This window comes from Psammomys obesus, unplaced genomic scaffold (genome assembly GCF_907164565.1).
Source record: "Psammomys obesus unplaced genomic scaffold, mPsaObe1.curated_primary_1811, whole genome shotgun sequence".
Lineage (NCBI taxonomy): Eukaryota > Metazoa > Chordata > Mammalia > Rodentia > Muridae > Psammomys > Psammomys obesus.
Genome location: NW_026596088.1, coordinates 16,984,064 through 17,010,797, shown reverse-complemented (window position 1 = coordinate 17,010,797; position 26,734 = coordinate 16,984,064). Strand labels below are relative to the sequence as shown.

The 26,734-nt window shown below is 36.9% G+C and overlaps 1 protein-coding gene and 1 non-coding gene across 2 annotated transcripts in view; both read left to right on the top strand.

The window, feature by feature from the left end:
* The window catches only part of Ipo7 (importin 7), a 43,784-nt gene extending 17,838 nt beyond the window's left edge, over window positions 1–25,946 (top strand). The window contains exons 5-25 of the mRNA XM_055627391.1: window positions 1,059–1,215; window positions 3,399–3,488; window positions 5,408–5,502; window positions 5,592–5,676; window positions 7,011–7,145; window positions 7,899–7,998; window positions 9,541–9,617; window positions 10,087–10,203; window positions 12,104–12,193; window positions 12,580–12,745; window positions 12,897–13,057; window positions 14,446–14,574; window positions 16,375–16,441; window positions 16,519–16,644; window positions 17,116–17,213; window positions 18,161–18,256; window positions 18,726–18,946; window positions 19,036–19,241; window positions 20,496–20,702; window positions 23,609–23,725; window positions 24,352–25,946. Coding sequence (XP_055483366.1) covers window positions 1,059–1,215; window positions 3,399–3,488; window positions 5,408–5,502; window positions 5,592–5,676; window positions 7,011–7,145; window positions 7,899–7,998; window positions 9,541–9,617; window positions 10,087–10,203; window positions 12,104–12,193; window positions 12,580–12,745; window positions 12,897–13,057; window positions 14,446–14,574; window positions 16,375–16,441; window positions 16,519–16,644; window positions 17,116–17,213; window positions 18,161–18,256; window positions 18,726–18,946; window positions 19,036–19,241; window positions 20,496–20,702; window positions 23,609–23,725; window positions 24,352–24,449 — 2,638 coding nt within the window. The 3' untranslated portion in view covers window positions 24,450–25,946. The remainder of the gene's footprint in view (window positions 1–1,058; window positions 1,216–3,398; window positions 3,489–5,407; window positions 5,503–5,591; window positions 5,677–7,010; window positions 7,146–7,898; window positions 7,999–9,540; window positions 9,618–10,086; window positions 10,204–12,103; window positions 12,194–12,579; window positions 12,746–12,896; window positions 13,058–14,445; window positions 14,575–16,374; window positions 16,442–16,518; window positions 16,645–17,115; window positions 17,214–18,160; window positions 18,257–18,725; window positions 18,947–19,035; window positions 19,242–20,495; window positions 20,703–23,608; window positions 23,726–24,351) is intronic.
* Window positions 12,308–12,492, top strand: LOC129691547 (small nucleolar RNA SNORA23). Its single transcript, XR_008722484.1, has one exon. It is a non-coding gene; the product is annotated as a small nucleolar RNA SNORA23 (small nucleolar RNA).
* Window positions 25,947–26,734: the final 788 nt, after the last annotated feature.

Sequence of the window (26,734 nt, the reverse complement as noted above, 5' to 3'; positions counted from 1 at the left end):
TGTGTGTGTGTGTGTGTGTGTGTGTGTGTGTGTGTGTGTGTGTGTGTGTGTGTGTGTTTGTAGAGTTTCTCTTTGTAGCCTTGGCTGTCCTGGATTTGCTTTGTAGAACAGGCCAGCCTTGAGCTTACAGAGATCCACCTGCTTCCAGCTTTACACCTAGATTTTTAATGTGATGAACTCAGATCCTTATGCTTGCACAGCAAGCATTTTATGGGCAGAACTATCTCTTCAGTCCTCTTGGTATTTTTTTATTCTTGACATTTTACTTTGGTTATCTGGTTATCACTAAGTTCTGTAAGGTAATGAATCCAGGTTTTTTGTTGTTCTTTAAGACAAGATTGCCTGGTGTGACCTAGGTTGGCTTTACTGTCCTTCAGCTTCAGCCTTTATGCTTGGATTACAGGTGTCTACTACTGTGCCTGGCTGGGAAGTTCTTTTTTTAAGACAATGTCTAAGCAGGCATGTTGACATGGCTTTAATTCCAGAACTCAGGAGGCAGAGGCCTGTGGGCTCTTGAGTTTGAGGCTGCTCTGGCTATCAAGTGAGCTCTGTGACAGCCAGGGCTACAGACAAAACCAAACCCCGCCTTGAAGAACCAACCAACCGACAAAATAACTAAAAGAAAAAAATAAATAAAGGATCTCATTTTGTAGCCACTACTGACCTAGAACTGGGATGTCTGCTTACCTCTGCCTCCCAATGCTGATAATAAAGGTATGCCCAGGAAACAACTTTAAAGAAAACCTATCTCCATCTCCTACCCTTAAATATGGAATGCTTTACAAGTCTGTCATCCTCAGCCAGAAGTCCTGCCAGTTGTTTTTTTATCATTTCAAGTTCAGTATGTATATGCTGAAAGTGATCACCTCCCTTGACCTTTTAAACTAGCTGTCAAAACAAAACCTTTTTGTTTTTATTTCACAGCAGGCTTTTCTTTTCCTAAGTGTCCTCAGTTTGGTTAGAGACTGTTGCTGGTACTTGGGAAAGAAGGCAGATTTTGGTCTGTATCAGTTATGGCAGTACATTCTTACAGAATTAGTTTGTATTCCTACTCACAGGTACAAGAAACCAGAGGAGCGAAGTCCATTAGTGGCAGCCATGCAACACTTCCTGCCAGTTCTGAAGGATCGATTTATCCAGCTGCTTTCTGATCAATCTGACCAGTCTGTCCTCATCCAAAAGCAGATATTCAAGATCTTCTATGCTCTTGTGCAGGTACCTTTTTGGATTTTGCTGTTGTTGTTCTTCCAGACAGCTGTAGCCTTAGCTGTCCTGGAGCTCATTCTGTAAACCAGGCCTGTCTCAGGCTCATAGAGATCTGCCTGCTTCTGCCTCCCAGGTAGTGGGATTAAAGGTGTGCAACACCATTGCCTGGCTCTAGTACTTTTTAAAGCTAGGGTGATTTTTCCCTCCACGCTAATGTTTTTATTGTCTGAAGCAAGTTCTTATATAGCCCATGCTGGCCTTAAATGCTTTAGTCCCGCTGCTTCTACCTCCTGAGTACTGGACTTAAAGGCATGTACCATTGTGTTTACCTGTAAGGAACATGTGTGCACATATATATGTAAACAGTGCTTATCATTGACCACATTAAAGAAGAAGAATTTCAGCATTTGTGTTAATAACATTTAACAGTCTAACCTGGATATGGTAGTGTGTGCCTCTAATCTGAGTTAGGAAAGTTGTGAGTTTGAATTCAGTCTGGGCTTATATGGTGTGTTAAGTCTTGTCTAGATAGCATAGCAGAAGATTTTGTCTTGGAGAGAAAAAAAACATAAAAAAATGTGTGCCTGGATATCACCATCCAGGAGGTAGAGTTGGAAGGAACACATTTGAGACAAGTTTTTGTTACGGAGTGAAGAGCTGTGTCTTAGGAAAGGGTAGGCTGCCAGTCCAAAGCTTAAACAAGCATGCTTCCCACAGACAATCAATACTAGTCGATCTGACATTATTGATGGACAATTAGAATTCTCATAGCTGTCCACCATGACTCTTTTTATTTTTGAGATGTATTTTGCCATGTAGCCCAGGAAAGTCTCGAATTCAGTTGCAAGTGTTCTTCCTTTTTCAGCCTTTTGAGTAACTAAGACTGTGGATATATCTGTGTAGAAAAAGATTGTTTTTAAGATTTTAAGAAAAAGTCTATTCAACAACTTGTCAGTCTTCTGGGTTTGGATTACCTTGCAAGCCTTTGATATGAAATGTACACACTGCACCACTAAGGCTGCCATCATCTTTATTCTCTGAGAGGTTTGTCATCTGGACTTGTCTTGATAGCCCGTTTGTCTGTGCAACAGCCATGGTTATCTTGGAACTTGCTCTGTAGACCCTGTTGGCTTCAAACTTACAGAAATCTTCATGTCTCTGCTTCCCTGAGTGTTCTGATTAAAAACAAATGCCATTGCCATATAGCTTGTTTGTTTTTTTTAAGACAAGGCTTCTATAAGTAGCCCTGGCTGTCTTGGAACTAGCCCTGTAGACTAGGCTAGCCCTGTAGACTAGCTTAGAGATCTGCCTACCTCTGCCTCCAGAGTACTGGGACTAAAGATATGCTCCGCCATTTCCAGATTCTTTGAAGGCAAGCACATTTTGGGTTGGAGAAAACTCAGTAGATAGGAACACTTATTGATCAACTGAAGACATTTCAGTTGACATCAGGGTGTTGGGCTGTTCATAACCATGTAACTCCAGCAACAGAGTATCTGTTGAGACTTCTGAGACTAGTTGACTCACAGCGCATTCACACAGACTGACTGGCCTGTCTTGATACCATAGTATATATCGTACCACTTAGTTTATGTAAGTGGGTGCCCATTTAATCTTGAATTGGATGACTACAAATGGTAATATATTCCTGTAATCTTAGCAATTTGAGTGGTAGAGGTTTGCTAGAATTTGAGGCTTTCCTTATGTAAATAGCGAGTTTCTGGTCATCAGCACTACATCATGAGACCCTGTCTCAAAATTAATAGAAATCTTAACATTGCATGATTTATATTTCTAGATACCCAGTATAGATCAGTTACAATTTATTAAGCACTTCCTCCTTTATAAAAAAAGAGAACAAGGCTGAGGGAATATAGTCATAGAATATTTGCTTAGCATATAGCTCTAGGCTTGATCCCTAGCATTGCAAAAATAAATAGATAGAAATCTGTGATAAATAGGTTTTTGCAGGTGGAAATAAGATGTGATCCTAGTAAGCTGAGAAAAGGAAGGATGTCCCTGGTAAATGCCATTGTTCACTATGGTCAAAATGGGCATTGGTTGAATTACCTTTACCTTTGGTGGGTATTGTAAAATAAAAAGAAATGGGATTTCCTTGGGACTTGAAAAATAATAACTATTATTATTATTATTATTATTATTATTATTATTATTATTATTATTATTTTTAGTATACATTACCCCTGGAGCTGATAAACCAGCAGAATCTGACTGAATGGGTGGAAATTTTGAAGACTGTTGTGAATAGGGATGTGCCTAATGTAAGTTCATCAGTCTATCTCTTTGTTTCAGTCTCTAGCTCTTCTGTTTCCTTATATGTTCAAAGAGTTATTCCTAGAAAACTAAGTTGCTTGTATGCAAATATTTCATGCTATTTCCTTCATTTCAGTTAACTGTCTGTCAGATGGCCACAAACTGAGGGAGGATTAAATGCTCGTTTTACCAAATTTTGTGGTTGTGTTACTGTAAAAAAAAAATTCTTTTAGTTTCATATGTATGAGTATATATGTAGGGTTTCTCTGTGTAGCTTTGGCTGTCCTAGACCTCCTTCTGTAGAACAGGCTGACCTCAAACTCACAGAGATAACGCCTGCCTCTGCCTCCCAATTGCTGGGAATAAAGGTGTGTGCTACCGCTACTGGTGAGATCATATTTTTGTTATATTATTTCACTTTGATTTTTAGAAGTGCTAGGGATAGAACTCAGTTTCCTAAGAACAAAGCAAACACATCTGCTCATATTTAAGTATTTTCAGTTTGTTTAAAAAATTAAAGAAGATTAAAGAGATTAAAGAAGTACATAAAACATTTGTCCTAATTCTTAAGATACTAGGTTGGTATAAATTTTTCTATATCTATTAAGTGTAATATTTGAAATATAAGTTTCATACATATTCTGCTTCTTTTGTGTTATAATTTATACTCAATGACAGGTATAGCTGAACCTGGTAATCAAAGTACATGTACTTTGTCTTTCTAGTTCTTTGTCATCTGTCACTCTTATTATCTCCCTTCCCCCAAGACAAGCTTTTGCTTTGTAGACCAGGCCAGCCTTAAACTCAGAGATCTACCTGCCTCTGCCTCCTGAGTGCTGGGAATAAAGGCATGTGCCACCATGCCTGGCTCTTCTTTTACTGCCTATGATTTTGTGCACCTGTTTGCATAGATATGCCCTTAGAGTTCAAAAGAGAAAAAGCTGACCCATCTCTCCGGCTCCCATTTTTATTTCTGACACAATAAATTTTGTCCAATTTGAACTTAGGAAAAGTAGTCTTGATTCTAGTTTTTTTTTTTTTTTTTCTTAATAAATTTAGGATATTTGTTCATGTTTTCTCATGGTTTGCACATTTTCCTTTGCTATATAGTACCCTTTGTACCCACATAATAGTTTATGGTGTAGTCACCAGCTGAGCATCTGGTATGCTTTGAGTCGTATAGATACTGTGACAGTGGGTATTTTGCATCACATGCTTTCACTGTTTTAAATACTGAAGGATCATAGAACAGAGAAATGTTTGAATAATAACTTCCAAAGTAACTTTCATTTGATTTAGTATTGTTCTCAATGGTGTTATAGAAAGGTTTTCAGTTCTGTGTTTTCCTTTTGTTAACTTAAAAATGTTATGGATGTCCTTATGTGCTTATTTTTTTTTTTTAAGATTTTATTTTAATTCATTCAATATATAGTATTCTGTCTGCATGTGTGCTTGCATGCCAGAAGAGGGCATCAAATCCCATTATAGATGGTTGTGAGCCACCCTGTAGTTGCTGGAAATTGAACTCAGGACCTCTGGAAGAGCAGCCAGTGCTCTTAACCTCTGAGCCATCTCTCCAGCCCCTTATTATTTTTTAATGATTTTTTTGTTCCTTGTTACTTTATTTGAATGCTTAGGTTATTTGCTTCTATGATAGACTGTATTTTCCTAATTTCTATTTTTTTATATTAATCACAGTTTATTTACTTTGTATTCCACCTGTAGTCCCCTCTCTCATTCCCACCAATCCCACCCTCCTTCCCACATCTCCTTCCTGCCCCTCTGTAAGTCCACTGATGGGGAGGTCCTCCTCCTCTTCCATCTGACCCTAGTTTATCTGGTCTCATCCGGACTGGCATAGACGGTATTTTACTTGATGCAGATGAGTATGGTCTCTCAATATTTTTAAATTAATGTCTCTTTTAAGGAAACACTTCAAGTTGAAGAAGATGATCGGCCAGAGTTACCCTGGTGGAAATGTAAGAAATGGGCCTTACATATTTTAGCAAGACTTTTTGAAAGGTATGTTTTTTTTCTTTTGAACCTTAGTTATTATAAATATAGATATCAAGCATTGTAAAGAAATAATGGACACATTCATGTTCATACAGGTATGGGAGCCCTGGGAATGTTTCTAAGGAGTATAATGAATTTGCTGAAGTCTTTCTGAAGGCCTTTGCTGTTGGTGTCCAGCAAGTAAGTCTAACATTAAGTAAAGACATAGCGCTTTCAAGTTTGAGTTGCTTTAAAGCTTTTATGTTCATGGGTGTTTGGCATGCATGTATGTCTATGTACCACTTGAGCATATCTGTTGCCATTTAGAGCAGCAGTATTCAGCCTGTGGGTCACATATCCTGCATGTCAAATATTTACATTACATTTTATAATAGCAAAGTTAAACTTACAAAGTAGCATCAATGAAACAATTTTATGGTTGTGGCTGTCACAACAACATGTCATCATCTTGCCTTTACCTAGTGCTGGGACTTACGTGTTTGCTGTAACTTTGTTTGGATTAATGTTGATCTTTGTCCTGTTTCTTTTTTTCTAAAGACTGTGTTTTAACTATTTCATACATTTTTGGCCTGTGGTTTGTTTTTTTTTTTTTGGAGGGAGAAGGGTGCTACTGTTCCAGTTTTTTTTCAGTTTTGAATGAATGGATTTACCTAGTTGTGGGCAAAGGGAAAGATATTTGAAGACATTCAGCAGAACCTGACTTAGGAATTGTCTTCATGCCAGTTAGCAGAAGATCCCAATTGAAAGAGTTGGGGGCCAGAGTATAGTGTTCTCTTAGTGAGGCTTTCATGTCAAAGAACAATATCAGAGATAGAATGAAATTGGCTAACAACTCCAAGCTGCAGAAACTACCCTGAGTGGAGGCTAGAGTTTCCATTTGACCTTTCTTGCCAAAGCAGCCTACTATGGCTGTACTTCAAGCTTATCTTTTCTGCTGTAGACTGTTTTTCTTTTTGTTTTTAATTATTTTACATGCATTGTTGTTTCTTTTCTGAATGTATGTCTGTGTAATGGTGTCAGATCTTCAGGAACTGGAGTTAGTGACATGAGCTGTGGTGTAGGTTTTCTGGAATTGAACCTGGGTCCTCTGAAGAGTAGCCAGTACTTTTAACAACTGAGCCATCCTTTTTTTTTTTTTTCTTTTTCTTTTTGTCGGCCGGGGGGGTGGGGGTGGGCAGGGTTGTTGAGACAGGGTTTCTCTATGTAGCCTTGGCTGTTCTGGACTCAATTTGTAAACCAGGCTGACCTCCAACTCAGGCCTGCCTCCCTAGTACTAGGATTACATGTGTGCACCATCGTGCCCAGCTGAGCCATCATTTAGCTCTTGTATCTATTTGTGTACGATATATATGGAACCTCCCTCTGCATCCCATAGTGCTGGGATGACAGGAGTGGACCACCATGCCTAGCCCTTGAATGTCTTTTAAAAGAAATTTGTTTTTTATTTTACTATCTTGCAGTGGTTAAAATTTATCTGAACTTCATTGTTTTATTGAACTTTTCTTTTTTCAAAGGTTTTATTGAAAGTGTTATATCAGTACAAGGAGAAACAATATATGGCTCCTCGAGTTTTACAGCAGACATTAAATTATATTAATCAAGGAGTTTCCCATGCTCTTACATGGAAGAACCTGAAGCCTCATATACAAGTAAATATCTTCTCTTTGCTTTGTTTCTTTTGTTTTTTTTCTTAGTATTTGTAAAAAAAAAAAAAAAAAAAAATGCATTACTTGCCATAAAGTTGAAAATTGCTTAGATTTGTTACTTAGTGTAGTTGGGTGATTTTTTTTTTTGTTGTTGTTGTTGTTGTTATTGTTTGTTTTTTGGATAGTGCAACGGAAAAAAGGGAACAGTTTGACAAAGTAATCAGAGGTGTTTAAGAATATCTAGCTACACTTTAGACTAAAACTTAATCTTCAGGTTAATACTTAAGCTCTGACCACTGGATTATAGTTGATATTTGATTTGGACTGAGCAAAGGACTACTTCTTCATATTGTTTTGCAGGATAATTAGTTTACAAGTTATTTTGGTAATCTGTTAGCTTTTAGAGTTCCAGAGTTTGTCTGTCTTTTTCTTGTTTTTTTCCTCTTTTTGAGCATTGGTTATTGAACCTGGCCCTTGTGGTTGTTGGGCAAGCTCTGCACAGCTGCACTATAACACTACAGCTGCCTACAGTTCATACTTTCAGGATACTTACACTACTACTATGCACACATGTGTCTTAGTATGTAATTTTTATAAGTAGATATTCAGCTTGGATGTTGGTCTGAAATGCTTTAAATATATTACTAGAGTTTGCTATTAAATTTCATATAGTTACTTTGTTTTGCTATTTAAAGGAGATTGACAGGTTAAACTTGAAAGCTGAAGATTATTACTTTCTTAACTTTTAAATTGCAGGGCATTATCCAAGATGTTATTTTTCCATTGATGTGCTATACAGATGCTGATGAGGAACTCTGGCAAGAAGATCCTTATGAATATATACGCATGAAGTTTGGTAAGAAAATTTACACTGTCTGGGTATGGTGGTACAGGCCTATAATCTCTAACTAGAAAGAGAAATGGAAGGTTATCCTCAGCTTATTAAACAAATATGAGTCAGTTCAGTTTGAGCTAGTATGACTATCCCAAAAACAAAACAAGGTCAGTCAGAAAGCTCAATGGGGTAGGTGCTCGTTGCCAAACCTGAAGACCTGAGGACTTGTGTAGGGGACGAGAGACAGGACTCCCACAGGTTTTTCTCTGAACACTACCACACACCTGCTATGTTATATAACTTTCCGTCTACAAACACATAAATAAGTGAATATAATAATTTTTCTAAGAAAGTATATATATGTACATTTATTTGTTTGTTTGGGTGTTTCTCTGTGTAACAGTCCTGGCTAATAAAAAAGATTTTTTTGGTTGTTGTTTTTTTGAGACCGGGTTCCTCTGGTTTTTGTCCTGCCTGCCTGTCCTATAACTCATTCTGTAGACCTCCCAAGTGCTGGGATTAAAGGCATGTGTCACCACTGCCTGACTAATAAAAAGAGTTAATTTTTTTTTTAATTTCTACATTTAGAAACCAAATATTTTGGTTTAAGATTATAGAGGTTGTATGAAGCCAGTATCCACTTCATAAATTTAGTAATTTATGTCTTGTGTATCTTTCTAAGCCTGTTTGTTCATGACTGCACCTGTTTTTAGTTTTAGCAAATATACTGTGTTCTTAAGGTGTATTAATTAGTGTTTTTCTGACATCACATACTATCTTTTTGAGTCTCATGTCTGTTGTATGCATGGGACCTAGAAAGATGCATATTGGGATTCATATGGAAATGTACGTGAAATTAAAAAATTATTTGACTCATGTTGCCTTCCTACCTGGAGCTTCTATACCTTTTTGTATTTTAAGACTGCTGTGAAAGTTATTTCTAGTAGTGTTTTGTATAAGTTGTTGGATGAACATTTAAAAGTCTTGAGTTTGGCATCACATCTCAGAAACAAAAAACCTTTTTGCAAAATGGTCTTGTCTATAAGGAATAGCTCTTGCCTGTCTTACCTTGATAATAATGGGATTTTAGGTGCATGCCTAGATTAATTTTTGCACTTGGGAAGATTTAGTTTTTAAATGCTTTGCTTTTTATATACTTTATTTTCCAGTGGTGGGAATCAGATGTAGGGCTTTGTGTATGCCATGCATAGAGCTACATATACCCTGATCCCATTAAACATGGTTGGTTGTGATTTCTTAAGCTAGGGATTAACCTAGAACTCAAGATTTTCCTGTTTCAGTGCTGGAAATAAAGGTATGCCTCAACCACATATCTCACTCATGCTTTGTTTTTTTTACCAAACGAATTTATAAATTTGGAATATGAAATAAAAAATTCGTAAATCAGTCATTATATATAGTCCATGTCTATAATCCTCATAATTGGGCATTATAGACAGAAGGTTAATGAGGGCAAGGCTGATCTGTGATGTATCTCATCCTATTGCAAAACAAAGCAAAAACTTATTTTCGCTGAATTTTCTTTTTACATTCCTTCTCTAGATGTGTTTGAAGACTTTATTTCTCCTACTACTGCTGCCCAGACACTTTTGTTTACAGCCTGTAGTAAAAGGAAAGAGGTGAGTTATTATTTTAAATTCCTTCAGATATACTTTTTTTCTCTTTTGTTTCTTGTGGTTTTGTTTTTTTCAAGGCACGGTTTCTCTTTGCTGTCCTAGACTCACTTTGTAAGACCAGGCTAGCCCTGAAATCACAGAGATCTGCCTGCCTCTGCTTCCCAGAGTGCTGGGATTTCAGGTGTAAGCTACCATTCCTCACTCAGATACTTTTTTTTTTTTTTTTTTTTTTTTACGATAGGTAGTTTATTATGTATTCAGTGTTCTGTAAGCATGTACGCCTGCACACTAGAAGAGGGCACCAGATATCGTTACAGATGGTTGTGATCCACCATGTGGTTGCTGAGAATGGAACTCAGGACCTTTGGAAGAGCAGCCAGTGCTCTAAATCCGAACCATTTCTTCAGCCCCTTAGATATACTTTTATTGAATATTAATCATGTGTTGAAAGTGTTGCTTATCTCTTATTCAGGTATTGCAAAAGACTATGGGATTTTGTTACCAGATTCTTACTGAACCAAATGCTGATCCTCGTAAAAAAGATGGAGCCTTGCATATGATTGGCTCTTTAGCTGAAATACTTCTGAAGGTATTTGTGTGTGTGTGTTTGTGTATGTGTGCGTACGTGCGCGCAAGCCTGCGTTTGTCCTTGCATCTGCCTCCAAACTACTGGCGATAAAGTCATGTGCCCGGCTTTTTTATTGTTATTTATTTTCCCCCCTTTCTTTCCTGGGATATAATGCATACCCTGCAGATTGTCTATTTATAGTGTATAGCTATGGCTGCTGAACCAACAAACCTGATGGAACTGAATTCATTCCTTGTGTCTCATATGGTTAGGCGAGATTTAACTCCACTAAGTTGTCCTCTGACATCTACATAGTACTGTGGCAAACACAAATATGTAACTGAAAGGTCATTAATATATTTACAGTACTGCAACCATCTCATTTCAAGACATTTTCATTGCCACAAAAAAAGAAGTCTGTCTCTCCCCATTTCACACCACATCTCCCAGTCCTTAGACTGCATTTATCTGTGAATATTTTGGACCTTTCATATAAGCTGATGGATATAATATGTTCTTTGTGAGTTGCATTTGGTTTTAGTGTAATGGTTTCTTCTCATCTAACGTGTAGCTGTGTTTAGTTCCTCAGTACCAAATACTGAACTATTAAAATTTGCACTTTATTTGTTCAGTCTGCATTAATGTACTTTATCTCTGATTCTACTGTTCTATTCTAAACATTCCTTTATAAGTTTGTGTAGGGGTTTATATGTTTTCATTGTACATGCAGCGAGGAGCCTAAATTGCCCCTCATGTTTTGAAAAACCAAAAAATTTTTACAAAAATGCCTGTAACATTTTAACACCAGCAGCATATGAAGGCTTTCTTTTTTCCACATGCATATTTGTGGTTATTACTTTGTATTTATTTTGGTTTTGATGTTTTTCATTTTAAGCTAACAGTCTCAGGAGTTCTCAGGTTCCGCTACCTAGTATTGTTCTAAATGTTTACTTTCTCTTTCATTTTAGCCATCTAAGTGTAACATCAGGTTTAATGGTGATCTTTTACCATATTCGCATCCAGGTACTAAGCTCACATGTGAGCTGTCACACTAGTCTACAAAGTATGTTTCTAGCTAAAGCTATCTTATGTGAGGTGGCATCTCTCTTGAGTTGTAGGTCTTTTATGGCTAATACACTGATACTGAAAATATTTACATATGCTCCTTTAAATTGGAATCAAATTGTATTTCCTCTGCATACATGTGTACATTTGAATGTCATGGAAGAAATCATAATTTATGTTTTGGGGCCAGGGTCTAGCTGGCTCCTGGAGATCAGCACCACCTCTCATGTGTTGGAATTACTGGATTATAAGCATAGGCCACTGTGCCCCTGTATTCTGCTGCTTAAAGTTGCTAGGGTGTGTGTGTTTGGTTTTTGTTTGTTTGTTTGTTGTTTTGAGATAGGGTTTCTCTGTGTAGCCTTGGCACTCCTGGACTCACAGAGATTCGCCTGCCTTTGTCTCCTTGAGTGCCATGATTACAGATATGCACTAACAACGCCCGGCTTCAAACTTCAGCCTTAATGCTTTTGTTGAATTTATCTTACCAACTAAACAATCTCTTCAACCTTACAAGTTTCTAATCAGACAAGTTTCTATTGACACTTGGGGTGATTGCTTTCTAAGTATAGAATTCTAAAATGTATAACTTCAGGACTCTGGGGGCTGGAGGCAGAATTCACCTTGGTTAAGGAGCTAATATAAGTTCCATCACAGACTTGGGTATATACTGAGGTCCTGTCTCAAAGGAAAAAAAAATAGTAGTAGTATGAAAGTTCATGAATTGTGAATGTGTATTATAAGATATAAAGGATGACAGTAAATGTGTGTCTCATTAATTTCTTTTAACATTGTCATGTGTATTTGCAGCTTGAGAGAATGGTTTTTGGAACTTTATCAATTCTTTTTATATCCACAGAAAAAGATCTACAAAGATCAAATGGAATACATGTTGCAGAATCACGTATTTCCTCTCTTCAGCAGTGAGCTAGGCTACATGAGAGCAAGAGTAAGTTTTATAGTTGCATTATTTGATTATATGTCTTGTAAGAAATGACTGAACTTTGGCTTAAAAAGTTTATCAGTTAAGATTTCTCTTTCTGTGAGTCTTCATCTGGCTGCTGTAGTACTGTGTGCATAGTTGTCGTCTATGTCTGGTAGCAGTGTCTGTCTGTGTTTTGCATTCAGATCTTGCTATCCACACAAAAGAGTATGCAGCCAAAAAGTAACTTGGGATCATAGTACTGGTCTAGTGTTACGTGTTTGAGCACATCTCCCACTGGCCAGCCTCCAAATTCCCAGACACAAAACTCTAGAAAGAACTTACTTTGGGGGAATCTATTGTAAGGTCTTTAAAATGACACATACACCTGTCCCTCTACCCTGTTTTTGAAGGCTTGCTGGGTACTTCACTATTTTTGTGAAGTGAAATTCAAAAGTGATCAGAACCTCCAAACAGCTTTAGAGCTGACAAGAAGATGTTTGATTGATGATCGTGAAATGCCTGTGAAGGTGGAAGCTGCCATTGCACTGCAGGTGTTGATCAGCAATCAAGAAAAAGGTAAATGATTTGTATGTCACAGATACCTTTACACATAACTGTAAGGTAGAATTCTGGAAAATAGCTTAATATACTATGTGAAAGTACTTGGTTTGTGCTGTTTTTGTATCCTACTTACTATTTACCTATTTCATAACTCCCTCTATTACAGCTAAAGAATACATTACTCCATTTATCAGACCTGTAATGCAGGCTCTTCTTCATATTATAAGAGAAACAGAAAATGATGATCTTACAAATGTCATTCAGAAAATGATCTGTGAATATAGTGAAGAAGTCACTCCTATTGCGGTAGAAATGACACAACATCTGGTATGTTGTTTAAACTTATTATTGCAGAGATGTTGATTTAGTTTTCTGCATGATCCCTGTAGTATGTCACAACTTGCTTCCTTTCCGGTAGCAAATATTCCTTGGAACTTATTATGTAACCTGTAGGCTAAAACCTTTGATCAAGGGACTAGAGAGATGGCTAGAGGTTAAGAACACTGGCTGTTCTTCCAAAGGTCCTGATCCTGAGTTCAATTCCCAGAACCACTTGGTTTCTCACAACTATCTATAGTGAGATCTGGTGCCCTCTCCTGGTGCACAAGGACACATGCAGGTAGAATGCTGTATAAACAAAACAATAAATAAATAAATCTATAAACAAACTTTGATCAATAGTTATTTCATATGGTTCCATTGAAAATTACTCCTGTTTTATAAAATAATTTGACAGAGATAAGTATGGCTGGGATTAATGCTTATCCTGTCACAGTGCAGGTTTTTTAGGTGTATCAGGTTCATCATTTCTGGAGTTTTTTGAATACTCAGAACAGTTGTTGTAGTTACAAATGGTAAATCAGGGATAGAGAGGTGATTCAGTAATTCAGAGCGGTTCCAGAATCAGAGAACCTGAGTTCAACTCCCAGCACCTCTATGTTGGCTTAGAACTTCGTAACAACCTCATTTTCACATCATCTGATGCCCTCTTCTGATTTATATTAGTTACCAGGCATGCAAATGTTACACAGACAAAAGTCTGTGTTTTAAAAATCAAAACAACAGCTTAATCATCCATTCAGTATACTTGTATTTGGACATTGTCAAAAAAAGGATCTCAATATGTGGCTGGTGCTAGCACTGAATTCTTTGGATGAGTTAATCGGTTTTGCACTGGGAAAATTTATGATAACATAACAATAAGTACATTTTATGCCATGCCTCATTGCCCTGCTACTGTTAGTCTGAACTCTCCCACATGCTATGTCAGAAACGGTCAAGAAAGAGAGGTCAAGTGTCAGAACAATACCATTTCACTCTAGACCCCGCACTCTTGTTAACCAATTTAGACACATTGTTGTAGTCCCTCCAGTACATTTTACCTGTAAATCGCCAGGTCATGCCCAGCATGATATTATGCATTTATTGTAATTTCAGCAATCTTTAGGCTGTGTTTCCCAGGAAGAAAGTTTGAGGCCTGCCTGGGATACACAGCCTACCTCATACTTTCTTTATAGAAAAGGGTTTTTTGTTGTTGTTGTTGTTTTGGCTCTGAGTTTTTGAGATGACAGGGTTTCTCTGTGTAGCCTTGGCTGTCCTGAACTCCCTTTGTAGACCAGAGATTAGCCTGTCCCCTACCTCCCATGTCCTGGTATTAAAGATGAGTGCCACCACTCATTCTTAAAACCAAAACATTTTCATTCTTTTGATTCTAGGCAATGACGTTTAATCAAGTAATCCAGACTGGGCCAGATGAGGAAGGAAGTGATGATAAAGCAGTTACTGCTATGGGAATTCTAAATACAATTGACACACTTCTGAGTGTGGTTGAAGATCACAAAGAGGTAAAAAATAGACTCATGGGATATTATAAAGCTATTTCACTTGCTTTGTTTTGATCACTTAATTATTTCCAGTTTAAGATTGGTACCTTACAAATGTTAAATTTTAAAGTATTCACAGGTTAATTAATCTGGAAGCAGGAGCTATTTAGCTTTACCTTTTTTTTAAGTAAAAAATCTGGATCCACTGTATGGTGATTACTTGGAAAACAGGGCTAGTTTCATTTGGAGGTTAGTTTTAGACTGGTGAGATGACTCAAAATGATAATGTCTTTTTCTACAAGCCTGTTGGCCTGAGTTCATTCCCTGGACACAGCATATACATGTAAATGAATGTATAAATAAGTAATAAGTGTAAAACATTTGCCATTTCTAATTTCCAGTTTATGAATACTGAATATACATTCCTCTGAGGTTACTACTGTCTGCATCGTTTTTTTCCCTGTTAAATGTAAGGGAAATACAGTAATGAATTTTAATTTTTTTTTTTTTTTTTTTTTAAGTCAGGGTTTCTCTAGCTCTGGCTGTCCTGGAACTCACTCTGTAGACAAGGCTGGTCTTGAACTCAAGAGATTGGTATTACTTTGAGTCCTGCGATTAAAGGCATGCTCTACCACCACCCAGCTAAAAGCTAGAGTTATGTAAATCATAAACTTTAAAAACCAGAAAATACCAGTATATCAAAATTTATGGCATTTTAACATTTTTACATTTTAGGTTTTCTTGTAAAAAACCAGCTTTAATTTTTATTTTTCTGGTGCTAGGAATTAGGCAGGGCTTATAATATGAGTGCTGAATCATTGAGCTGTATCCCTAACACAGTTAAGAATCAGTGCAATTACCTCCCGAGATTGCTTCTTTTTCTTTTTGTTTGGTACTTTTGACATCAGGTCTTAGCTATGTATGTGTACCCCACAAGGACTTTGGAATAGTTATATTAGAAAAGTCTGTGCTTGTTTTATATTACTTACATCCTCACAAACCTAGCCTCATTACTACCACCATGCTTGGCTAGAGATAATTTCAGCCATGGATTTGGTATCAATAATTGCACTATGGATATATGTTTGCAGATGTCTACAAGCTGTTGTATAAACTTCATTAAGCCATTTTTCCATTTTGTATAATAATTAGAGATAGCCAGAATCCATGTAAAATGCTGTCCTTGTTTTTTATTTAGCAAATACATATCTTTAGAGGTTGAAAAGGGATTTCTAAACATGCTATATGTTTGAAATTAATGTCTTACTTATTTTACCTTCTGCATTTAATATTAAATGGTCTGTAGGTAGCACCCCATGGGTTTGGTATTGCCCATTATTCTTGATGGAGTTGAGGCTTAAGCTTACGTTTCATGGGTCACTATTTGATAATTTGAAAAATGGGGCGTTAGTCTGCTCTAGATAATGAGTTCTAGGCCAGCCAAGGCTACATAGTAAAACCCAGTTTTAGAAGACCAAGGGTGTAGCTTATGGAAGTGACATAAAGTTAATGGCATTGGTAGGAATGCCTCTCTTCAGACAATTTCATTACAAATCAACCACAGATGCATTCTAGTTTTATCTGGACTGAGCTTATATGTGTTATGCATACTCAAAATACATAATGTCCTATGTTTAAGATATTTGTCACAGTATTTTTTCATGATATTTTTGTAAAAGTAAGTGGTTACTTTTTTTGTTCTCATAAATGTCAGTGTTGGACTTGTTCAGAATTTTGTCTTTCAGAATAGAGTCAAAGGCCTTTCTTAACAGAAATGTTACATATTACTTAGTATTCTTACCAATTTATCTTCTCTTTTAGATAACCCAGCAGCTTGAGGGGATATGCTTACAAGTCATTGGGACCGTTTTACAGCAGCACGTCTTAGGTATTACACCTGAATTTGTTGTTTTATGTTATTTAGTAGCAGTAAGCATTTTATGACAGCTTGATATTTTCTTCTAGAATTCTATGAGGAGATCTTCTCTTTGGCACATAGTCTGACATGTCAACAAGTGTCTCCACAGATGTGGCAATTGTTGCCCCTTGTATTTGAGGTATTTCAGCAAGATGGCTTTGATTACTTTACAGGTAAAGTCAAATCAGCATGAAAATATTTACTTTTAGTCGACCCCCATTGCTATTACCACATAGCTTATAATTTGAATGTTGGGTACTTTTTCTTCAACTGATGCATTTTTTAAATATCAGTAACAATGCCCAAGGATGATATTAACAGCTATTATGTCAGGTTTTGTTATTGTCCCATAATTCTCTATATAAATATATGTACATATTATTTTAATACAAAGGAAATCTTTTTAATGTGGATGGATGATAGAGAAAAAGATGACATGTTTTTATTACAAGTATTTATGAGCCTGGTGTGATGGTACCTACTTGGGCAGGTGCATCAGGTGTTCAAAGTCATCTTTGGCTACCTCGCCAGTATGAGGTTAGCGTGAGCTATATGAGACTCTGCCTTGGGGCTAAAGGAGAATAAACAGAGGTAAAGAATGTGCTTTGCAATTGATTTTCTCTTTCTCTTTTTTTAAACTATAGACATGATGCCTCTTCTGCATAACTATGTTACAGTTGATACAGACACCCTTCTATCTGATACCAAGTATCTTGAGATGATATACAGTATGTGTAAAAAGGTAGGCCCCTCTCATGATACCAGATATCAGAAGGTTGTTGCTATAAAATGATAAAGATACACTACTAGATTATGCTCAACACAGCATACATGCACCAGACAATTAATGGATTTTAAAAGTTATAAATAGAAATTCTCTCAAGGAAGGGCATGATTTATAGTTGTGGGGTGAAGCAGGAGAATTGGGAGTTGAAAGGAAGCCTACCTTTGAGGAAATAACAGTGAAAAATTCTGGATAAATAGTTAAAATATTTTGGGCTTGATTTTTTTTTTTTTTTTTTTTATTTTTTTTTTTTTTTTTTTTTTTTTAAGATCAGACTAGAGATGCTTGAAGATTTCAGGTTTTAGACTAAATATGGTGACACTGTGAGTTAGAGGCTTCCCTGGACTATATACCAAAAGCCAGGTTGGCCCGAGTTACATACTAAGACCCTACCTTCAACCACACAAACTAACAAACAAACCTTAAAAACTGACTAAAAATACTCTGCCATTTGTTGTATGTATGTGTATTTAAAGTTGGTGTTAGACCAATCCAAGCCTTTTCATCCTCCTGCCTTAGCCTTTCTACAGCTTTGATTATACGCATGGACTAGTACAGTTGGAGTGGTGGTGGATTTTTTTGTGTTTAGTTCTTTATAGGATAGAAAGTTTTTCTTGAGAAAGATTAGGTGTTCTAACTTAGACCTCTTTAAAAGAATATAATGTTCCGTTAGTATGCTAGATTCCAGAATAAAAATTCAGGATATGTGCGTTTATCTTACAAACTAGGGTACTAGAAAGGTAGGCTTTGTCAGACAAATAACATCTGTCCTCTTACAATGAACATAGTTTACAAATTCATGTAAATTCAAACGGTAAATACATAATTATACATATGGGGGAATTATTTCTCCGATTTAAATATCTCACAAAGCCTTCTTGCGATTTGTACTCTGTGTTGGTCAGGTTCTTACTGGAGTTGCAGGAGAAGATGCGGAATGTCATGCAGCAAAATTGTTAGAGGTCATCATTCTACAGTGCAAAGGGCGTGGCATCGATCAGGTCAATAAGACTAATTTTTTTTGTTTGTGGCCTCAGAATGTCGGTCTTTGTTGTGCTTTCAAATTTTCTTTGGGGCATATATGTATATATTTTGTACATTATTCCCTGAGCCAGCATTGTTAAATGTTAGTTTATATTACGTTTAATAATCATACGATTAGTATGTTCTGATGTCAAGCTAACCAACTTTAGCTTGGTTAAAGTTTTGATAGGTTGGTTCATTAACTCCATTAGCAGTCACCTTAAGTAGAAACACTTTGAATTCAGCATTGATAATTAGTGAGGCTCTCACAGGACAATAAAGACTTTGTGTCCCTTAAAATTAGATTGTCTATGAAAATGCTTCAGCAATTAAATACTCGTCATCTTAAGCGACAAAAGATTCACCTGAGTTAATGAGTAAGTTAATTTAGTAAGCTAGGGAGGATGTTAGTACAATCTTGACACATCTTGTAATCTCTCTTCACAGTGTATTCCATTATTTGTGGAAGCAGCTTTGGAGAGACTGACAAGAGAAGTGAAGACAAGTGAACTGCGAACAATGTGCCTGCAAGTTGCAATTGCAGCATTGTATTATAACCCACACCTACTACTTAACACCTTAGAAAATCTTCGCTTCCCTAATAATGTTGAACCTGTTACAAATCACTTTATCACACAATGGCTTAATGACGTTGACTGCTTCCTGGGGTAAGTAACAATAAATTGCGACTTTGCGGAGACTGCTTGTGTAATAAAATACACTAAAAGTGGAATTATCATTTTATTTGCTCTTTTAGGCTTCATGATCGGAAGATGTGTGTTCTAGGTCTGTGCGCCCTTATTGATATGGAACAGATACCACAAGTTTTAAACCAGGTTTCAGGACAAATTTTGCCAGCTTTTATCCTTTTATTTAATGGATTGAAAAGAGCATATGCCTGCCATGCAGAACATGAGAATGACAGCGATGATGACGACGAGGCCGAAGATGATGATGAAACTGGTAAGGGATTTGTGCTGTATAGAAACAGAGCCAGTTGCGTTGAAGCATCATAGAATTCTTTATGATAGGATTATAGCCAAATGCTTTCTGTTTCATTCATATGAAGCCAGGTATAATGGCCAATACCCCTATTTCAGTTGGTGCCTGATAGACTAAAACAGTTTTCATGTTCTCAAATTTAAGGGCAGCTTAAGCTATATAGTGAGACCGTATTTTTTTAAGTTATACTGTCTTTGTGATAGAAGGGTATATTATTTAACTAAATTGGTTGAATGTGTTGAGTTTATGTAAGAGGTTCAGAAAAGCCAGGGCCGAGTGGTGATGAAGGTGCATTGCCTTCAGTACCAGCAAAGGGGCAGAGCCCAGCCTCCTCTGCGGAGCAGGTTCCAGGACTAAACAGAGATACATAGAGAAATCTTGTAACGAAACAAAACAAAAAACTTTAGGAAGGTAAACTGGTGATGTTTCTCAGTTGGTAGAGTATGTGCCTGGCATTCACAAAGCATCCAGCATCACATATGCCTGGCACTCTAGAGATAGGAAGATCAAATTTGTGCTCTATTCTGGCCTCCACAAGGAGTACACATACATGCTATATTTATGTGTATGAAGGCAAAACACTCATAAACTGCAATTAAGGTAATTAGATATTAGATGGGACATTTAACTTGTAAGACACTACCAATGTAATTTGATTGAATTTGGTACCTGTAATCTCAGAATCTCTGCTGACCACAGGTGGTAGCAGCAGCTAATAATCTGACTGTAGTAATCTCACCAAAAAACTTCTTTACAAGTGCTCTTTCTGTGTCTGTCTGGTTTTTTGAGTTAAGTTCTATCTATAAAGCACTGGCCTGGAAATTACTCCTTATGTACATCAACAGATTTATTATCAGTTGTTTCATGGACGTCAGTGGGAACTTTTATTTCTTTTTTTTCCTCTTGCCACATTTTGTTTTTGCTTGTTTTTCGGTTTTTCAAGACAAGATTTCTCTTTGTAGTTTTTGTTATCCTGCACTGGCTTTGTAGACCAGGCTGGCTTCTAACTCAGAGGTCCACTTGCTGCTGCCTCTGGAGTGCTGGGATTAAAGGAGTGCACCACCACACCTGCCTGTGGGCTTGTCATTTAAATACTAATTCCTGGAACTGTTTCTTGACTTTTTTCATGATTTATAATTTACTAAAAATGTTGAAGTAAATGTTATTTTCCTGAGTGACAGAACATTTCATTGTCATAAATAACTGACTTGGCAGAGGAACTAGGAAGCGATGAAGATGATATTGATGAAGATGGGCAGGAATATTTAGAGATTCTGGCCAAGCAAACTGGTGAAGATGTGGATGATGATGATTGGGAAGAAGATGATGCTGAGGAGACTGCGCTGGAAGGCTATTCCACAATCATCGATGATGAAGACAACCCTGTTGATGAGTATCAAATCTTTAAAGCTATATTTCAAAGTAAGCCCATTTCTTCTATATAGAACCACTTAGCTAAACAGTCTATTCTAGTGTCTGTAAAAGGAACATTTATTTGACTGTTCAAATTGTTTACAGAGGATTCCTGCCTCTCTGTTAATCGTGGCCTAGTTGTACAATCTAACCTAGGTCTACAATGTTTTCAGCCTTTGAGACTTATTACTTAATAAGCTTAACCTTTTCTTTTCTTTTTTTTCCGAGACACGGTTTGTCCAGGACTTTGTAGACCAGGCTAGCTTCGAACTTAGATTCACAGACATCCTTCCGCCTCGTAGAGCCTCCAAGTGTGGACTACTGCATCTGGCCTGCTTACTCTTTTTTTTTTTTTTTTTTTTTTTTTTGGTCTTTTCTTTTCTCTGGGCCTCTGAAATTGCTCTTTTCGCTCTCAAACTAACTCCAGCACTCTTTTCTGATCTTCTTTCTGTTTACCTGTGTCTAACCTCTCTCTGTTCTCTCTCCCAGTAAAACTGCCTCCTCGCTGCGTTGCCCCTTAAATATCTTCCCTTTCCCCTTTTTACGAGAGTTCGATTCTATTTTGTCAAATTTTCCTTTGATTTGTCTCAGTTTCTGCAGCTCAATTAAATATCACTTTCAAACATGGGTGCTTCCTTCTACAAACTAACTTTTCATTGTCAGGATTGAAGGCGTGTACCTCCATACCTAAACCTTAGGCCTCCCTCACCACCTCCCACCCCCCTTCTTTTTTTCTTAACCTGAAACTTGCTCTTTATCAGGCTGGCCTTGAATTCAGATCTTCTTCCCTCAGATCTACTAGATTTAAAGGCTATTCGTTTTACAGCCAGATCACACAGACCTAGAAGGTCTTTGGATGTGATCTCCTGCCAGAGCAGCCATGTTCTAAATTAAAGTTACTCTACATGTGGCAAAGCAATGGAAATTATTTGCTTCCTTTGACATTTAAGGTCTTGGTTCCCCATTTTTGGAGATGTGTACTCACTCTGCAGACCAGGCTGCCTTTAACATGTATTACCATGTCCAGCTTCTTTTATATTTTGTTACTTATATTTACTTTGTAATTTGAAAAAGGTACATTATAAGAGAAAAGTATATTTCAAAAATTAAAGTTTAAAATCCCACTTTTTTGGATTCCCAGTGTTTTCTGTTAATATTTTTGTGAATGCAGGAGGCTTCAGAGCCCGTAAGTAACCATTTGGTTGCCCGGAGCTGGAGTTAGAACCCATCGTTTACAAATGTAGTTCAGGTTGCCTTGAACCTCTGATGTTCTTGCTTCAGTCTCCCATACTGTAGATTACAGGCGTGTCACCACATGTAGTTTGACAACTGTTTTGGTACAAAGTACAGAAACATGGGTTGTTTGTTAACGTGTGTCAAGCCCGGGCTAGCGTGGAACTCCATTTGTAGATCAGGTGGCCTTGAACGTCCAGAACACTGCCTCTCCCTCTTGCCTCTGCTTGTGACTAAAGGTGTGCACCACCACAGGTCATTTTTTTAACTATATAGCATTAAGAATTCATTGATGCTAGAACTACTTACTTGCATTGTTCATGCCTTTCTATTTTGTAGAAATAAATATGTCAGTTATACAGCCTGTCCATAGATCTCATAACAGTGAAACAGAAAATCATGTGATTAAATCCTTTTGTTTTTAGTTCCAGAAAAGGTTTTCTAAACAAATTCATGTAGGAAGCATACCTATTTGCATAGTCTTTTCTTTGTACCCCTGACTGTCCTAGCACTCACTCTGTAGACGAGGCTGGCTTTGAATTCAGAGATCTGCCTGTCTGCCTTTTGAGTGCTGAAAGTCACGTGCTACCGTCCTCCGTAGTTTAGATTGTTTTAATGGAAAATTTGGTTAGTTTGCCCCGATGTACTCATAGGAGTCAAAGGATAACTTATATAAATCAGTCTGTCCTACCAAGTGGGTTCTAGGAACAAAACCCAGGTCCTCTGCAACAGCAACACTTACTGACCAGTTTTTCTATGCCTTGTATCTAGGATTCATTCTTCCTTCTTCCCTTTCTTTCCTTCTTTCTTTTTGGAGATAGGGTTTCCTGTAATTCAGCATTGCCTAACTTTCTATGTTGCTGAGGAAGACCCTCAACTTCTGATTCACTTGATTCTTCCTCCCAAGTTCTGGGATTACAAAATTACAAAACTACATGGTTTATGTAGCATAAGAGATTAAACTCCAGGGCTTCAAGCTAGACACTAACTACTTGAAAATTGCTATATGTGCATTCTTGTCCTTTTTATCATCTTTAAGTGCATTTTTCTGTTCTGTATTGTTTAATGATAGAGTAGTTTTGTTCAAAATTGAGGAATAATGGCTTTGTTTTGTATGGTCCTTTGTTTTGAATTATTTGTAATGGGGTATTTGTGCCTATGCAACTGGAATTACAGCTGCAATGAGCCATATGATAACTTGATTTTTATGTGATGTTTTGGAGAAATATTTTTCTCTTTTTTGATAGATTAAAATGATCACTGTTTAGCCTAAAAATAAAATATAACATAAAATAAAAATACATGGTCATTGTTTATGTGGTGCTTGGGGATTGGATCTCATGCTATGTGAGCAGTGTCTTCCACCAAGTTACATCTCCATCCCAAGATTTCGTTAGGAAAGTACTAAAATACAGCATCTATCTGTAATCTGCTTCTTCAGTCTGTCAAGTTTGTTATTGATGAGCTAGGCGGTGATGGTGAAAGCCTTTGATCCCACAGGCTGGTGAATCTCTGAGTTCAAGGCTAGCCAGGTCTACTTGACAGCTGGACTACAAAAAATAACCCTGTCTCAAAAAATCTGATGATACTGTTTCTTAAGTGAGTTATTAGAGCTATTTCATTTGACATGAAGTTTGATTTTCATTATGTTCTTCCCATCAACCACCCCCCCCCCCCCACAGCTATTCAAAATCGTAATCCTGTATGGTATCAAGCTTTGACTCATGGTCTTAATGAAGAACAAAGAAAACAGTTACAGGACATAGCAACTCTGGCTGATCAAAGAAGAGCAGCCCATGGTATGTTAGTGAACCATAACTTCCTCTGATTCAATTAATGAGTTCATACAGCTCTAAAATTATGTGAAGGAATTTAATATTATGTAAAGGTATGTGGAGTGGAGGGGTATACACTGAATGGCCTTTAACTTTAGATTATACTCAGTGTGTAGAAGCTTGGTAAAACTGTATATTCAGGATAATGTAATGGAACTTCTATTGAAGATCTAAAGTTTGGACTGGTCTCACAAATATATTAAAATCATTGACATTTCCTCTTAATTAAAATATACCTTTATATAATGATATAGCTTTCTATAAGTGCTAATATTCAACCGTCTGAATAGTAATAATCAAACCAAGGATCTTCTGTGTAAGTCAAGCATAGCATTGTGATATATTTTATATTTTGGGTTTACATTAGATAGAGCTGTTCCTTTTTGGATCCGGTCCTCCTAATGATTATTTGTATAATAAAAAAGCCTTTTTTTAGCAATCAAAATTGGCTAAGAACTCTATATAGATTGATTACATAGTGCAATGTGTCTGCTACTGTGCTCTCCTTGGAAATATATTAACAGTTGTTTTCCTCCAAAGCAGTAAAGATGATCAGATTGACCATTAATTTTTCACTCCTTGTTTTCTAGAATCCAAAATGATTGAGAAACATGGAGGATACAAATTCAGTGCTCCAGTTGTGCCAAGTTCTTTCAATTTTGGAGGCCCGGCACCAGGGATGAATTGAGTTTCTATTTTCTTTCCTGCTGTGTGAGTGTAGTGAAGAGCTTGTGTTCCTCCTAGTAGTGGTTCCAGAACTGGTTCATGTTATCTACTAACTGATCAATAGACGGACAGAAACCCCAGGAGGTGGGAGCTGATCATGTAACCTGGCACTGGACGAGAAACTAGAGGGATTTGGGGTGGGGTTATCTTGGGGGGCTATTTTCTTTATTTTTTGAAGAAAGTAAGATCCTGACTCTGAAGCTTCAAGAGACACTGCGGAAATACGAAATGAGGGGATGTCATGAAGGCAGCTTTTCTTTTTCTGAGGAAAAAAAAAATAGGCATGGGCTACAGGACTATTTAAAATGTCTCATTTACAGTATAAAGTTCAAAGCTAGATGTAATTTTTACACCTCTGAGTATTTGTCCGATTTTTGTCTCTTCCTTACCATTGGGTATCCTTTATATGTAAATAAGATAAGGTAATCAGATAGCCTTATTCAGTCTTTATCATTTTCATTCATCAGATTGTTCCTATGTAGATTGGACATTTATTGTAGCACTACATAACTGATTTTAAAATCTGTAAATGAATTAGCACTTTCATATTGAAACAAGCCTGCTAGCCTATGTATAAAAGCAAAACTGTTTGCTGTTTATAAAAAGGGATGTAATAGGGTGGGGGGCACGGGTAATTTTAGGTTAATTATTAATTTAAAAATGAACTAGCAATTTTGTATCTGGTGACTTTGTGGTGCACTCACCTCTGGTAGTGACTTGAATTCGGTATGTAAAAAGGGGTTAGTGATGTTTTATTGCTGCTAAAAATGGCAACTCCCTCTGTCCTTTTTTGTTCCTTAAAGCTCTCAGTGTACAAGTGGACATTTGGATACAAGACCTTATGTAACAAACAAAGGTGATATCTGAAGCATGTAAATTGGATATAAAATTCTACTCTTAAAGAGTTGATCCAGAGTATGACTAAACAAACATCTATATATGCAATCTATTAAAAGAACTTAATTCGGCAATTATGTCTTGATCTGATTGCAGTTCATTCCTAACTAATCCCAATCCCCACTGACTTGTTTTTATCTTGTACCAGAAAGAGTGCAAATATACTTAAGATTAACGTCTGCCCCTTCCCATTCCTCATCTCTTCTACCCTGTCTTGATTATGGTATCTCATCCTAACTCTGTAGACTGAAGGCACATGATTCCCTCTACTCTAAAAACCACTATTGATACCACTGCAGAAATAAGCCAGCAACAACAGGATAGTGAGGTGGGCTTCTCCCCTCTCTTCCTAAATGCATGTTAAGCCTTTATTGGTCTTTAAACATCTGTCAGATGAGTCATACATTGGATTATTTTTTATATACATGTATACACAATATTTCAAATTGAAAGCAACATCTCAGTGGATTCAAAACTACTACATACTGTTGTCTAAAACAAAGTTTATAATTGTACAAATGAAATGCACATATTGATATTTAAAAATGGATAATTAAGAAAACCCTTTGGTGTTGTGTTTTTCTTGTATACCAATAACAAGCCACTGTTGTTGGCATTGTTGGAGTCAAAGTAATTCTGAACTAAAATCTTGGCAAAACGAAAAATGTCTAAAAAATGCAATTTAATCAAGTGTGCTTCTATTCCCTTGTCTCACAGTTGAGACACCCAAGGGCATATCCTAGGTTGCTTAGGGGAATGTCACTATTATATAAAACCAATAAAATAAAATGGAATGGTTATATATAATGCAACATTGTATACAGAGTAGAGAATATTATCGTCTTCCTTTGTTTTTGTACCTAGTCTACTTTTTACATTTTCCGACTGCTCTAATCTTTGAATTGATCCAATTTTTCACATTGTTACTGGAAAAGGGTATCTAATAAAAGTTTTATTTAGTTAGTCCCATACACTAACTATAGAATGAAAAATCTCATTTGTGAAGGTTCTTTGTTTCAAGAATCTGTACTGACATATATTTAAGAACCTTTACTGTGGCCAGGCAGTGGTACTGCCAGAGGCCCGAGGGCTTACCTCTGTGAGTTTGAGGTCAGCCTGGTCTACCATAGCCAGTACTGTACAGAGAAGCCCTGTTTCTACAAAACAAACAAAAACCTCTTCTGCAACATATATCTGTAACTTGATGGTAATTATTTAAATAGTATTTAAGGGGTACTTATGCTAAATTTTTGTTGTTTTAATGCTCAAGTTCTTAGACTACTTTGGACTTTGATTTCAGACATTCACGTTTCTATGTAGCCTCTGCTTCCCGAACTTACCATGATGCCC